At 37.4% G+C, this 14957-nt stretch overlaps 1 protein-coding gene across 20 annotated transcripts in view; it reads right to left on the bottom strand.

Annotated features, from left to right (window-relative positions):
* The window catches only part of LOC129750843 (protein lap4-like), a 128287-nt gene that overhangs the window by 56986 nt on the left and 56344 nt on the right, over positions 1–14957 (bottom strand). Inside the window, exons 1-2 of one of the 20 annotated variants that reach the window (XM_055746106.1) lie at positions 7838–8202; positions 5002–5513 (exon numbers count right to left, since the gene is read on the bottom strand). The exons of the other annotated variants lie outside the window; for them this stretch is intronic. Of the exons in view, the coding sequence (XP_055602081.1) occupies positions 5002–5311 (310 nt within the window). The 5' untranslated portion in view covers positions 5312–5513; positions 7838–8202. Of the gene's footprint in view, positions 1–5001; positions 5514–7837; positions 8203–14957 lie in introns of those variants that run through there. 20 annotated transcript variants of the gene reach the window in all.

Genomic DNA, 14957 nt, shown 5'->3' with positions numbered 1-14957 from the left:
AAATATTGAACCATTAAGTGTTAGAAGAGAATTTGCTGCAATCTCCTTTGTAAACGACATAATTAGTCAGCGTGTTCAATCTACTTATCTACTAAATCAGTTAAACTTTTATTGTCCGAGTCGCCAGTTGAGAACCAGAAATCTGTTTATTTTAACCTCTGCTCGAACTGATTATGGTAAAAATAGTCCAATCAATTGTCTAATGCAGAATTATAATAAAAACTACCAGAACATAGATTTTACTATGTCTAAACAGCAGCTAAAAAGTGCTTTTTACGGCGACAGGCACTTAAGAACCTAATATTGTAGTATTTAAAGTAATATTAAGATTGTACTACTAGTTTTAAGAATATATATGTAGCCTACGATGTTTGGTGAAATAAATAAATAAATAAATGAATGAACACAATCGGAATCGCATTCAACTGCAGCAGAAATATTTGGCCTCACCCAGAGAGATCGTGCTTCTATTGTAGACGAAAGCGACAAAGAAAATTCCTTACAGGTGAATATGTTAAGCTCAAGGAAAAAGGATTATATTTTCGATTAAATGGAATAGAACGCATCAACGGTGCAGAAACTTTCCCTCGCCAATGCATGATAAACGTCATAAAATATGTGATTGAAACGGAGGCAATCCAATAACAAACCCTTCACTTGACTATTTTCAGTGAAAAACTATATTATTACATATGTTTGCACTTTGAATCGGTTACCGAACTGTGTCGGTCGCACATAACGGAACCTTGCTCTCGAAACTCTTTTATGAGAGTTGAGTTTTTCGACTGAACGAAAAAATATTTCACCCAAGCGGGGGGAAAACTTTATCTTATCGGCAACCTAAGCATTGCATCGCTCGACGAAACGTGCTATGAATATTCTGCGATCTACTAGTTAGTCCTTCTGCGAAATATCACACTCCGGACGTTTCCGAGATCCGAATTTGAAACTTTTTGCCATCCTCCGTGCGTCGTCGTCGTCGTCATATCGTATCGTGGCGGCCGATAGATAACCCATGCACGATTGTAACTTTAACCCGCTTCAAGTGAACCCTTTCAGCAGTTGGTTTTCAATTTTTTTCCCAGTATCTGTTGAGGAATTCTCACAATTTTGAGTCACCGAAAAAAATGAAACCCCCACCCGAAGAACGATGTTTTGCTTTTTCTGTCCAGTAATAATAATAGCCAATGTATATAAAACTCGATGAATCACATATTGTATATTTTTCCTTGGATCGACAAACAAAAAGACTGGACAGGACAGAAAAAAAAACCCGAACAGAAACAACACAAACACAGAACCCAAACGAAACTTTTCGGTTTTGAGTGTCAAGTTACACGCGCACGAAACCTTTCAGACATATTTTTTGCTTTTGCTTTTCATGACCGGAGTTGCACCCGATCCATGGCAAAAATTATTCGAAATTGTGGCGAAAATGTTTGATGAATTATTAATTGCAGCCGCTTAAATATAGGGTTCTGTTTTTAGATCTCGTCTCTTTAAAATGTTTGACCAATGTCGGCCATCTTGACAACATCGTCGGATTTATCACTTGTTGTTATAATAATCACAGTGCCTTGGTCACTGAACTTTTTTCAGAGGGAAAGTTCAGAAAGAATCAAGAAAGTGGGAACGTCAAACGAAATCGGGAAAATCTTATTATTAATTTTGATGCCAAACGACTTAAAAATGCATGAAACGTCGAGATCTGTTGTTATCTCGAAACAAAAATTGCCAAGAATCGACATTCCGGAAAACGACTGAGCCGATGTCCGTGAGTTCGAGCCCAAGAGTAAACATCGAACACAGTTGTACCGGATAGTTTTTCAATAACGATCCGCCAACTGCAACGTTGATAAAGTCGCGAATGCCATAAAGATGGTAAAACGACTATAATCGAAACAAAAAAAAAAAAAAAAAAAGAAAACGACTGGTGCCAAAAATTCGATTTTGGCAATTTTTTTTATATAACATTAAATTTCGACGTTTCATGTATTTTTAAGACATTTAGCATCAAAATTGAAGTTTCGATTTTTTCGATTTCCTTTGACAGCCCCAAGCTTGGTGATTTTTAGGGTAAAAAACCGAAACTTTAAACACTTAAAGGCACTCCCAAATCAAGTTCAACTGAGTTGAAATTTTGCACAGGTCAGTTTTTTGGGACAATCTACAAAATGTTTATGATTGGTTCGCGAAATTCTGCATGACCATTTGGCTGCCACCCTAATATACTAATATTTTTAAAAATATTTCTTATATTATCTAATATTCTAAAATATTTAATATTTTTCAAAATAAATCAGCACTGAAACTCTTGGCACCGAAAAAAATGTGAATGTTGTATACCTGTGTTAGCTGTAAATTTTTCTCCGAGCTCAAAATTTCTTTCAAAATTTAATTTTTTCCGAAAGTTATATTAAAAATCGTTCATTTTTAAAAAGTTGTAACACATTTAATCTTGAAACTGTAAAATTCGAAGTTCTCAGGATGAATTTTCACCTTTTCGTAGGTAAGAAACACTACACAAACTACCTGTAAAGACTCTTGGTTTCGTTTTTTTAAAGGTTCTTTTTTTTCGTACTTATACCTCCTTAACAAAGACTCTTGACTTTCGTTCATAGAATCAACACCTTAACCAGGCATGTCAAACTGGGGGTTTGGGGGCCGCACGCGGCTCGCAGCCTTTGTCAATGCGGCCCGCGTAGCCCCGTCTTAAATTTTCACAAAAATCCCTACTACACAGAAGTACGCTGGCTTTCCTGCCACAAAATATTAAAAAGATTTTTTTGGCTACGAGAGGATATAATATTATTTTTGGAAATGAAAGGTGAACCTGTTGAACATTTTCAAGCAAACGACGGGGTTCAGGATTTGGCATTTGACGTTGATCTCACTAGCCACCTGCAAGATTTAAACTTAAAGGTTCAAGGAAAGAAAAATTCCGTAACTGCTTGTGATGATGTAAAAAACTTTCAAGCGAAGTTACGGTTATGGAACAACAAAATTTCCAAAGAACACCTTGTGCACTTCTCTACGTGTCAAGAACTGAAAAGATCAAATGGTTGCATCATTTGGTAATTACGTACTTCACCTAGAATCGTTACTAGATGCATTCAACAGCCGTTTTCGTGACTTAAATTCATACGAACAAGAATTTTCGTTGTTTGTATCTCCATTTTCGATTGCTCCCAAAAATGCTGCTGATAATTTGCAACTAGAGTTGATAGAGCTGCAGTGCGATTCTTTATTAAAAGCGAAATACAAAATTTTACAGCTATTTGCCTGAACGCTACGTTGAGTTACGAAAATTTCTTGCCAGAATTCTTGCTATGTTTGCCAGTAGCTATCTATGTGAGCAGTTTTTTCCATAACAAATGCTACAAAAACTCCTCATCGTTTGAGATTATCTGATAAAAATGTATCATCAATAATTAAAGTGTCAGTGACAAATAAACCTGATATCAGGACATGTAGATATAATCAGGCTTGGCAAAAGTCATCGTCATGAGGCGTGAAGCTGTGACTGTGAAGCCTCTTGGTCCGTCAAACTCAATTGACTGTTCCTTAACGACCAGTCACTTCGTTTACCAGTCATTCATTCCCCAGTTATTTGAAGCTAAAAGAATGACCTAGTCAAGCAATCGCATTCAAACGACCGATGACGAAAAAGAAACGCATTTATTATTATTGTTGCTCCTGCCAGCAAGCCGAAGACGAACGAAGACGAAAAAGAAAAGAATTTATTATTATTGTTGCTTCTGCCAGCAAGCCCGTTTTCGTTTTTTTATTGCTATTGTTGCTCTCTGCCAGCAAGTCGATCAATTAGTTGTACCTGTCGTCAGCAGCCGATCGAAGTGTGAAGAGATTTGCCAGTCACTCTCAGGAGAAATTTTGACCTTGTGTAGGAGCTTCGCTAGTCGATGATGGAGAAATGTTGATTGTTGTCGTGCTTTACCCGTCATGCGAGTAGTTAGGCTCCGTCAATTGAGAACAGTGCCAGTCGTTTGATGAAACAAAACTAGTCGGGTCAAGCGTGACTGGCGAAATTTACCATCACTGGATATAATGCATTATAATATATGAATGTTAAACATTAAAAGCTTACATAAAAATTTAACGCATTATTTCATTCCAAGTTTACTTATAACTATATTCCAGTTTATTGCATCTAATCTCCGCGAAACTAATATGTTATGTTTTCTAACTGATTTTGGCTGCGGCCCACATTGGTCCAGACCTCTCAACCTAGAGATTCAATAAAATATCAATTTTGTTCGTGAACCGGGAAGTTATTGGCTCAGAAGTAAAATTTGAAGAAAAAAGTGGTTCAATTCTTTGAAAATATTCTCCAAAAATAGCAAAAAAGGCAGCCCAATTTGCAATATTTTGTAGTTCAGAAATGTAGGAATCTATCCAACGTAAAATTAGAGTGGAGTTATGTGGAATTTTTTTATAATCTCTATTTGAAGTTAAATAACTTTAAATATTTATCGTTTTTTGGAACTAGATTCCATATAAAAAATGTCAACTTTATTCAAAATAAAATATGTATAAAAAAATAAAAATGCAAAGCAAAATATATACGCGATTTGAATATATATTCGTTTTTCAATGTAAGCAAATCTTTGTGAAATTTTCAAAAAATATTCAAACTTTTCTCAGCATTTCTCTGAGAACTCCTAAACATGTAAACTTATGACTATCATTTTCATGGTTTCATGTAGCTTTAAAATGCCGGAACACGATTTGGTTAGATGATTATGAGCACTTCCAAAATCGACTTTCTGCCAGCTTTTCTGGGTTTTGGAGCACTGTGCGGCCCTTTACGTCACAGAAAATTTTTACTGCGGCCCGCACACTTAAACGAGTTTGACATGCCGCCTTAACACGAGTGAGACTCGTGGTTTTAAAATTTAAAAGTTTATTTCAAATAAAATAAACCACAGAGAAATCAAAGAAACCCTGGTGTTAAAATTCGATTCTTGGCCCGTTCAATCTTACCCCGATACTTCTTCACCGACCTGACGCTCCGACGACCCAGGGAACCACCGTAGTTGCTGTCCGTATCTCCAGCAGCGGCATCCCGCACATTGGTGATGATGCGAATCCTTCGTTTGTCATCTTTGCCCTTCTTTTTGCCCTTCCCGTTGGACAGGATGCTGCTGAGATTTGTCGATGAACTGGTGGACATGACTGAGGGCGTGGGCGACCGAAGATTCCTGCCCAATGATCCGGCTGACGACCGACGACTTTCTCCACCCCGTCCCTTGCGACGATTCTCGTCGTTCACTTTGAATTTAACCGAGAACATGTTTTTCGTGTTTTTGATACGGATCTCAGTCAAAATTTCCAATGATTCGAGCTGAATCTTTTTCACAGAAATTGATTTTTTTGATTTCACATTCAGCTTTGTTGGTGAAAAACGCTAGTCTATTCACAAAGAATACCCTTAGTTAGAGGCGTTAAAATACACTTGAAATTTCAAATGAATCGAATAAAAAAATCGGGCAAGTCTGAAATTGAAATCAGTTTAGATGTAAATGAGCGGAAAAATTAAAAATTAAATAAAGAGTGGCACAGCGAGATGATATGGTGGATGGTGGTAACGTTTAAAGTGGCGTAAATGCCTTTTTCCTTTTTTTTTTGTTTCTCAAAATTGAAATAAGTAGGTAACCAATGTTCTAGTTGTGGCTCCAGAGAGTTGTTAGGAAAAATCGCAGGTAGGTCACATTTGCCAATATCAGGAACAAAATCGTTCGAAACAAAAAAGGGCCAATTCGTGATGTTTTTCCAACCCACAGCGACGAAGACGACTACTAATGGACCTATCACGGAAAGCAGATGGAGCAACGAAAAAAAACAAGCGGCGAAATATTATTAACGGAACAAACGACGGTGAATCAATTAAACTCTGCTCTTTTGCCTCCAATCCACCGATTGGGGAGGTAGCAGAGCCAGCCGCAAATATCGCTCTTTTGCTGCCACTTTCCAACACTTACTTGAGATGCTTAAAGTGGAATAGGGCCGCCCACTTCCACCCACTTGAAAGTTCCCATCCCTTTCTCAGCTGAATCATTCCGAAAGGAGTCCGGATGGATGGATTTAGGATGGGAGAAGATGAAAACGGGCGGAAGTGGTTATTATTCTGTTCAATCCGAAAAGGCTGACAGCAGCACTTTTTAAAAATCAGCACCAACTGTACTACTGATTTCGCGGAAAAACTGAGCAAGTAATAACTTTACCCGGAGGCGTTTGCATCGGAAAAGCCAAATATTAAGTCCAAAAATCAACTAATTTGCTGGAAACTCGCACAGTGGGTCAGTGTTTATTGATTTTTGAGAATTTAGCTTATAAAACTTATTAAATGCTAGTACTCTGTGCTGACGTACAACTGACAAAAACTATCTTATTTATCCAACGTTTTTTTTTACAAAAGAAACTGAAGTTTTACAAAAAAATATCAAAAATAGTCGCTGTTATGAATTGGGTTCCATAAGAACTATCAACTATCAAATGTCTTCCAAAACTTTTGAGACACTCTTACTAAATTTGCCCTGAGGTTATTTCTAACATTTTTTCATAGAGTTAGGTATAAGAAATTTTAATATTTCTCTATAAATGTTTTAAATGTCAACTACCAATACAAAGTTCTAATTACAATTTTCAGATAATTTTAACAAACTGTTTTAATTCCTTCTTACTCGTTAGATTGAAAGTAGAAATTATCAAATATTTTAATAGTTTTCAATTTTAATTTCATAAATGTTTTCTACGAGCAACCAACTTAAACAACTCAAGTTTCAGAAAAACATCTCTGACGATAAGAGAAAACTTGCTGTTAATCGCGGTTACGAAATTGAACATTTATGAAACTGATTGAAAACACAATGATTTTAAACCTCCTGCCCCACTGGGCGAGGTGCGAACATTGTTGTTGTGGTGCGACAATGGGAAAATTGAAATTTATTTACGCTCTCAGGTGGCTTTCTCGAGAAGCCTTTTCTTCATGACGCGCGAGATCGGAACGAAGGCCCGAACGAAAATTCTTCGGCCACGAAAAGACTCGCTCGCTACCGTCATCGTCGTGGCTCGCCAAAAAGTTTCATAATTAAATGTTATTGAGATTGGTGGCTGGCTTCTTCTTCTTCTGATTTTGCTAAAAAGCGGGCAGCAACAAACGAGAAGAAAATTCTAAAACCGCCGAAAAGTTTTGTTTTGTTTCCTGGATGGTATTACCTACTGCTTGAAGATGAAGCTTTAGAAGTTGTTGTTACTTTCACATTGTTGGATTTTTTTAATATGAAAATGGGGATTAAAATCGTTTGAAAAATATAAAATGTTGAGCAGCAAACCAATTTAAATATTTTGATTTAAGCTCTTTGCACAATCAAAAACTTTTGGTCGATTGTATCAAGTACAGATCTGAGGGAGTACCTACAATCTGTCTACATCACAAAAACAAAAGTTCGGTTGAGTAAAACCAAGGTTTTCTTTTTTTCCCGAAAAACTGATAACTAAGCGTTATCACGAGAAACCTCCTCGCTGAACAAATTTCGATAAACGACGAACAACTAAAACTGACAGTTACTTTGATTGAGCTCATTAGTCTCTCTCTCAGAAGAATAATATCAATGAACAAAATTCACCCAAAAGGATGTGATTATACACAATCCCACAATCCAATAGCTTGATTGAATAAAAATATAAATTCAGCATGAGTAACATGAATATGCCACTTTTTTTTTGAAAGAAAATTCTTCAAGGAAAAAGGCATTAATCATCACTCCATCACCGTATACGTATCGTCACTGTTTTACGAATTCAATGCAAACGCAACTCTTTTATCGACGAAGTGTTCCGTAAAGTTTCGTAGGCGTGTATGTCATCATCGATAATCCTCCTCGTTGAAAGTGCACGTCAACTGTGCGAGAGTTCCAGCCTAGGCGTAGTACCGAATCACCATCGATGCCATCATTCTTTCAGACAGAGCGTTGTCCCAAACGAATCAAAACAAATAAGCTGCTGCCGCTGCTGATGATGATGTCGTCACGCCAAGGTTCGATCGGCAGGGTCAACACAAAACAAAAAGAACGATTCGACGACTCTCACTACTAATCGCTGACAAATATTCAAATTTTTCCGTCAAAATTGACTGACTACCGTGCTTGAATTATGCGAAGCATTCTGGTTCGAATGGAATCTTTAATTCAACTGAGTGGCAGGTCGAATCGCGCAACTGCTCGGTGACGATGCTTTCGCAATTAGACTCTGGTGAATTCAAACACCTAACGACAGAATACAGAGACAGGTTCGCGCTGCCGCGAACAGATAACGATAACACTTTGGCACATGCTGGCTGTGTTGTTATTTGGATTTTCAATACCCCACCAACAACCGAAGCGAAGCAAGTGTGGTCTTAGTTTGTCCCTTTCTTCCCCTTAGTTAGTTGGCAGATTGGTGTGATAATGCAAAACGATAACGATAAACCGTACACACAGGTGATAACAACAAACGACACTGAATTGTCGTATTGCTACTAAAAAAGAACACAAAATACCCACAGAACGGAAAATGCCTCAGATAATTTTCAATACACTCTTGTGCAAACGCCAAAACGATGACTAAACGTTGATATCACATGCTCTCTCTAAAAACCATCTCAAGGAAACGCCCTACCTCGTAATGAAAAAAATTGCCATAAGCAAGTATGTACGTATACCCGACTGGCCACATCATACATACAATTAACACCTTTGTCAACAATAACAGAAATATGAAATAAAAAAAAACACAGTGGTACCCATCCCGAAAGGGCCGGACTATCGCGAGCGATACGGTGGGATGCTTGAGAGTGGAGGTAAGATTGGGTAAACTTGACACACCGCGGTGCCGATATGACATGACTTGGTCGCGCACGGTCAAAGTATTTGCTTATTCAGCACAGACCTGCCAGTCAGCAGCGTCTTATGGGTTTTGTTGTGTCGTTTCTCCAGAGCGTAGTATTATTGTCCGTAATTTTTTTTTCTTCTGTACAACGACTTCGTTTGTACTTGGATGGGGTCGAGGAGTGTTTGCAATGCGTAGTAGCGTATACCAGCGATAGTGCTGTACTGTATAGTAGCTTCGGTCTGTTTGATTAGCACTTGACTACACGAATCGAACGACGAGCATACTCGGTTAGTTATTTGATCGTTACTGTAAACAGGGTTGTAGTTTAAGATTTGAAGTATTAAGTGTGCCCAAACCTTTAATGTAAGAATTAACACCTAATCAGGTGGGATCAACCACCATGCAAAGACCGTTGGTCTAAGCTCGCAGGCATTCCACGCAATGAAATCTCCTCATTTTGTCCTCGTGCTACTGGAAGTCTTGTAAGCGGTCACTATCGTTCGAACTTTAGATTCATGGAGACATTCACAACACATCGTTCTTGATAATCATGGAGAACGCTATCGTTTTATCGGAGAGCCAGCTCTGTTTTTTTTAAATAGTCTGGAAGATTTTGAAAAAAAAATTGTGGAAAATCGGGATGGCGAACTTTTTAGGTGATGACAAATTTATCCGCAAAAACAAATTGGAACATGGCTGGAACATTCTCCCGAGCCGTTCCCAAGCAGAATTTTCTACCTGGGATTTGCCCGAAGTCAGCCTTGACATACAGTACCGTTCATAATTGTATAGAAATTGGAAGCACGCGCAATGTCACTTCGACTTTGAACTTCCATAACTTTTTACTCTGATGATATTTTTTGATCAAATTTTTTGCGTTATATAGATCAACTGTCACACTATTGTATAACAAAATTTGAGCTTTCTGGAGTTTGTGTGGCCTGAGAAACAGTAATTCTACGAAAATTGGACTTTTTGGACTTCTCTCATTCAAACTGCAATATCTCTGAAACTACGCTACATTTTTTATTGAAATTTTGCACAGTGATTGTTGTAAATCTAGCATGTTTGAAGTTTTCAAAAAGTTCTATCGATGAGATCAAAAGTTACGCGAGATGCAATATTTCAGGTATGAACCTAGAAATGAGATTTCTATAGAATTTTGGAAGATTCAAGAGAACAATATCGTTTCCTCCACCAATTAAACAAAAAATGCCTGGCCAAAGCAATGTAGAAAATAAAAAATGGAATAAGTGATCCATTTGGGTTTTGAAATCAGAATCTCGCGATATTGTTTTGATTTTTTGGTTGAAATAGATTTACTGGTTGTTAAACAGAGAATATGATTTTCCTATGGAAACATTCGTCCAAAATTATATAGAAATCGCATTTCTAGATCCATGCCTGAAATATTGCACCTCGCATAACTTTTGATCTCATCGATAGAACTTTTCCAAAACTTCAGACATGCTAGCTTTATGTTTCAACAATCACTGTGCAAAATTTCAATAAAAAATGTAGCATAGTTTCAGAGATATTGCAGTTTGAATGAGAGAAGTTCAAAAAGTCCGATTTTCGTAAAATTACTGTTTCTCAGGCCACACAAACTCCAGAAAGCTCAAATTTTGTTTTATAATAGTGTGATAGTTGATCTATCTAACGCAAAAAATTTGATCAAAAAATATCATCAGAGTAAAAAGTTATGGAAGTTCAAAGTCGAAGTGACAGTGCGCGTGCTTCCAATTTCTATACAATTATGAACGGTACTGTAGGTTTTATCGTCCATCAGAAGACACCTGTCGAACTTGGTCAGCACCAGGTCGTACACCGAAAAAACTTTTCACATGAGCGCTACGTGAAAATGTACATGGATTTTTGCCACCATGAAAATCACGTGGAACCTACGTGAATTTCAAGTAGCAAACAGAGCTCGCACAGCAAGCAGAATTCACGTAATTTTCATATGAGTTGTATGTGAAAATAACGTACAGCGGATGTGGAAAGGTATTCGTTCTGCTACATGCGATTCACGTAGATTTTATTAAAATATGAAGGTAGTGAGTTTCTTTTCAGTATAAAAATAAAATTGTTTCGAGTTAGCAGAGGCATTTTATTATTTTGACCAATTTAAAAACATAAAACACTAACTTTTTAAAAATCACACAGCACTACATTTCACTTATTTTCATTAACATCAATATCGCCGGGAGATTTCCTTTTGATGTCTCTTGTTAGCCTTGCCTTTGCGTACAAGCTGCCTAATTCCAAATCCTGTTTAAAAATGAAAAGATGTTTAAAACAACCACACAACAAAATTTTAATTACTTACGGAAAATCAGCTTCTCCATCACCACGTAATTTCTGTAACAGCCATCACAAACGATTGGATGGAGGCCATATTGAGTACTGTATTCTTTTGCTTAGATCTACGTGAATAAGCTGTTCACAGCTACGTGAACGTCACATAGAATGCACCTAACCTCTTTGTACTTGGTGGATCACTGGATTTTCACGTGAATCAAATGTGACCTTGGTTGTGACAGCAAACGGTTATGTGAATTTCACGTAAGGATCATGCGAGTTTGTATTAGCTTGTAAGTGATTCACGTAAGTCGAGCAAAAATTCACGTAATGAGCGCCTACGTGAAAATCCAGGTGAATTTAACGTTTTCTTTTCGGATGAGTGTATGTATAGCTTCCGAACACGGATTTTGGCTACACTATTCTGGTTTATGGTTTGCTGTTTGCTAGCTTGATACGACTTGATTCCTTCCCGGAGTCGAATTCTCCTCTCGGTACTATGGGCAGCACCGGATTTTCTTGCCAAATTACGGCCAGACAGATTGAAATTCTTCTTAATCGTCTTCAAAATCTTACCACGCAGTTTCCCTTCTTTCGGCTTCCATGTCGATTGTTTGCAAAGTGCAGTCGGTTTGCTAAGAACTTCCAAATCCGTGCACCAGGAACGCCATAGTATGAGCAAAAGTTGTTCCAATTCTAAATGAAGCAAGTTTTAGTGTAATCAATGTCGACTCTGTTGACAAGCTGAAATGCTATCGAAATATGTTTCAAAGTATCTAGACACAAAATTCAAAAAAATTTCTGCCTATAATTTCCCCTTAGCCGAATAACCGTTTAATAATACGTGTGACACACCATTAATTTTGCTAACCTACAAATGCCAGAAGTAGAACACTTTGTTCACAAGCGTGAAAAAGGTGTAATGACGAAGCCATTCAGTATAGAATGGAAACTTGCGCCCGGACTTAATGCGTGGCTGAGTGATTGAATTCGGTCCACTTTCGGTGTCAAAACTCGACGATGACCCGTATAATTGAATAAATACCCACCGGACTACTGGACTGAGTGTAGGGTGGACAAACGGTTGCTGTGTACCCGGTCCAATTTCATTAGCATACGCATTCAAAATCCTTGGAAACAACGACAAAGCGCTTCCGATGGGACCGACCGACAGTCGAAAGGCCTTCGGATGGTTGGTATTTTAGGGGCCCGTCCTTCGTCGGTCGGTGACTATAGTTGTGTTGTTGTTGTCTTTATTTTGATAATGTGCTATGTGCGCTCGTCGTTGTCTAAAATGGGTAAAATTCGTCTCCGGTATTTGCTTCCAGAAGAGAATTTGCATATCATCATCAGGTGCGCTTGTTGCTTGTTCGGCAGATCCCAACGGGCAAAAGGAGGGATTCTCTGCCTGAATAATAGGGTGCTTATACAAAACAATGCCGGCCGCCCTTAGTTTGAGGACCTTTTGTGTAAAAGGGTATGTTTGTGTATGTTTCGCTTCGAAAGTTTGCTAAAAGAAATACTTGACCTTGTACAACAAACGCGCAACTATTTTGGGTCGAATTGCGAAGCTTCCAACTCGAGAACCAAAAATATGCACCGAGAAATGCCGATGAGACGTCGAATACATTACGATTCAAGAATCCGAAATATTTACAAAACTTCACATATGCAAATTCAAAACAACAACTTAATATGATTTCACAGCTTTCAAAAAATAAATTGATTAGGTAATATCAACAATAAATTGTTGTTTGATTGAATACAATACAATCTCACCAAATTTAAAACTCGAAACATCCAATCGAATACGCTCGTGAATCGTTGAAGTCGGAAACTTTTCCTGGAGCAAGAAATCGGTTAGAATGTAATTTTTTCAAAGTAATGAGAGTCGATCTTTCCGGATTAGATTTTCGCATCCGTTGTTTAGTAGTCTGGTTTCTTTTCCGAACAAATCGGAACAAATCTACTTTCTGTATCTTCGGTATCCAATTCAAAAATCTACTTTTTTTTAAATTTCCTAAACCATCGTTTTACGAAAGAATGTGCCAGCACCTCACTTGTGCTAATGGCATCCAGAAATTTGCTTTATCAATATTGAAACAAGCGCACATTCCACCTGGCTATAATGTAGGTATAGCTAGAACAGAACCCATCGCACTTGTCTCGACGGTTCGGTTCAGTTTGGTATTTATGTATGTTTGTATACCTTCCATCCAGTCTTTCGATGATAAGATTGAGCTGATACGCGCTCGCCTGTGTGTGACATTGGGAAATCGACATTAGCGAAGGTTGGGGTCTCTCTGGATGGAGTAAGAAAAAAAAACAATGAAAGATAACCTATAGCAGTTCCTATACGTGTTCCATTTTTTTTTTTGACCAATTTGGGTAGATCCGCTTTGTGACGATTATGGTTCTCCGCTTGGTAATTGAAGGTTGATTGTTTTTTTGGTCATGGATTCATTGAGACTAGAATTACATCTAGCAGAGTCCAATGAAAAATCACTTGTTTTGAAAATTTTATTGAATAGAACACAACTTTTCTTTGTAGTTTTTATATCTGAACGAAAACGACTCGAACTTTTGTTTACATTTGTCTGGCAAAACAGTAGATGATTTTGAATTTTTAAGCTTCCAGAGAAATTCTTTTAAACAAATTTGTTTATAACCTTACGCAGATTAGTGTCATGTGGAGTGGGTTTTATATTGTTTCTTTCTACGTCTGTTTTTACTAAAGAGTGGCATCATTAGAACATTTGAACAGTCAAAACATAGGATTTGCTTCAATGTTGATACTTTATCCGTCTACTCAAAATGATGACCAAACACTTTCGGTTCACACCTGAAGCTGATCGTGGCATCCTCGCTTGGTGTCAAAATTGGCATAGGGGGGAATGCACGGAAATGGAACAAGTGAAATTCATAACGAAATTGAAACTGTACAAAATTTCTTCAAAGATTCTTCTAGTCTTATACTATGGACCAAAGAAAATCGGGAAAATGAAAATTTTAATTTTGCTGCCAAATGACTTAAAAATGCATAAAACGTCGAGATCTGGAGCTATCCAAAAAAAAAATTGAAATTTCCATTTTCCGATGTTTTTTGGTCCCCCTTTCGGTGATTGTTAAGGCTAAAAAAATCGATACAGTAATCGCTTTGAGGCACCCCTATTTCAAAACCGAATGAGATGAAGTTCTGCACAGGTCAATTTTATGGGCCTATCTATAAAATGCATATGGTCAGTTTTCGAAATTTGGCGAGGCTTTTTTCGGTGCCACTCTACATTATTCCTACAAAAAAGCCATCTAAATGAGAAACTTGTCCCTCTATCTTTATCTATCACAGAAAATTACAAAAATCCAAATGTGATCAAAATGACGATCATGTTAAAAATGATTAAATTGGCATAAACATTAAGAAAAACTCAAAAAGTTCAAAAGAATAACGTTAAAACGAACTCCGTACAAAACCATGATTTTTTACGGTAGCCTTACAATGTTTCAATTAAGCTTAAATCTTGCAGGTTTAAATGTACCAATCCTTGAATCAAGATATGAGGTTACGATCTGGATTACAAGAAAGTTTAGAAAAAAAGGGGCACTGTAATTAACTTTGATAAAAACATTAGTTTTACGTCTCCTAAAGTAATATGGATGATCAAACCATTTCCCTCTAAGGAATGTGGTTCTGGTATAAAGGGGAATTTTGCCACTCGTCGCTTCCAATTCGACTCATCAACTAAGTACTGACAGGTTTGAAGCGGAAT

The sequence above is a fragment of the Uranotaenia lowii genome, chromosome 1 (assembly GCF_029784155.1).
Source record: "Uranotaenia lowii strain MFRU-FL chromosome 1, ASM2978415v1, whole genome shotgun sequence".
In the NCBI taxonomy this organism is placed as follows: domain Eukaryota; kingdom Metazoa; phylum Arthropoda; class Insecta; order Diptera; family Culicidae; genus Uranotaenia; species Uranotaenia lowii.
This window is presented reverse-complemented; position numbering and strand designations above follow the sequence as displayed.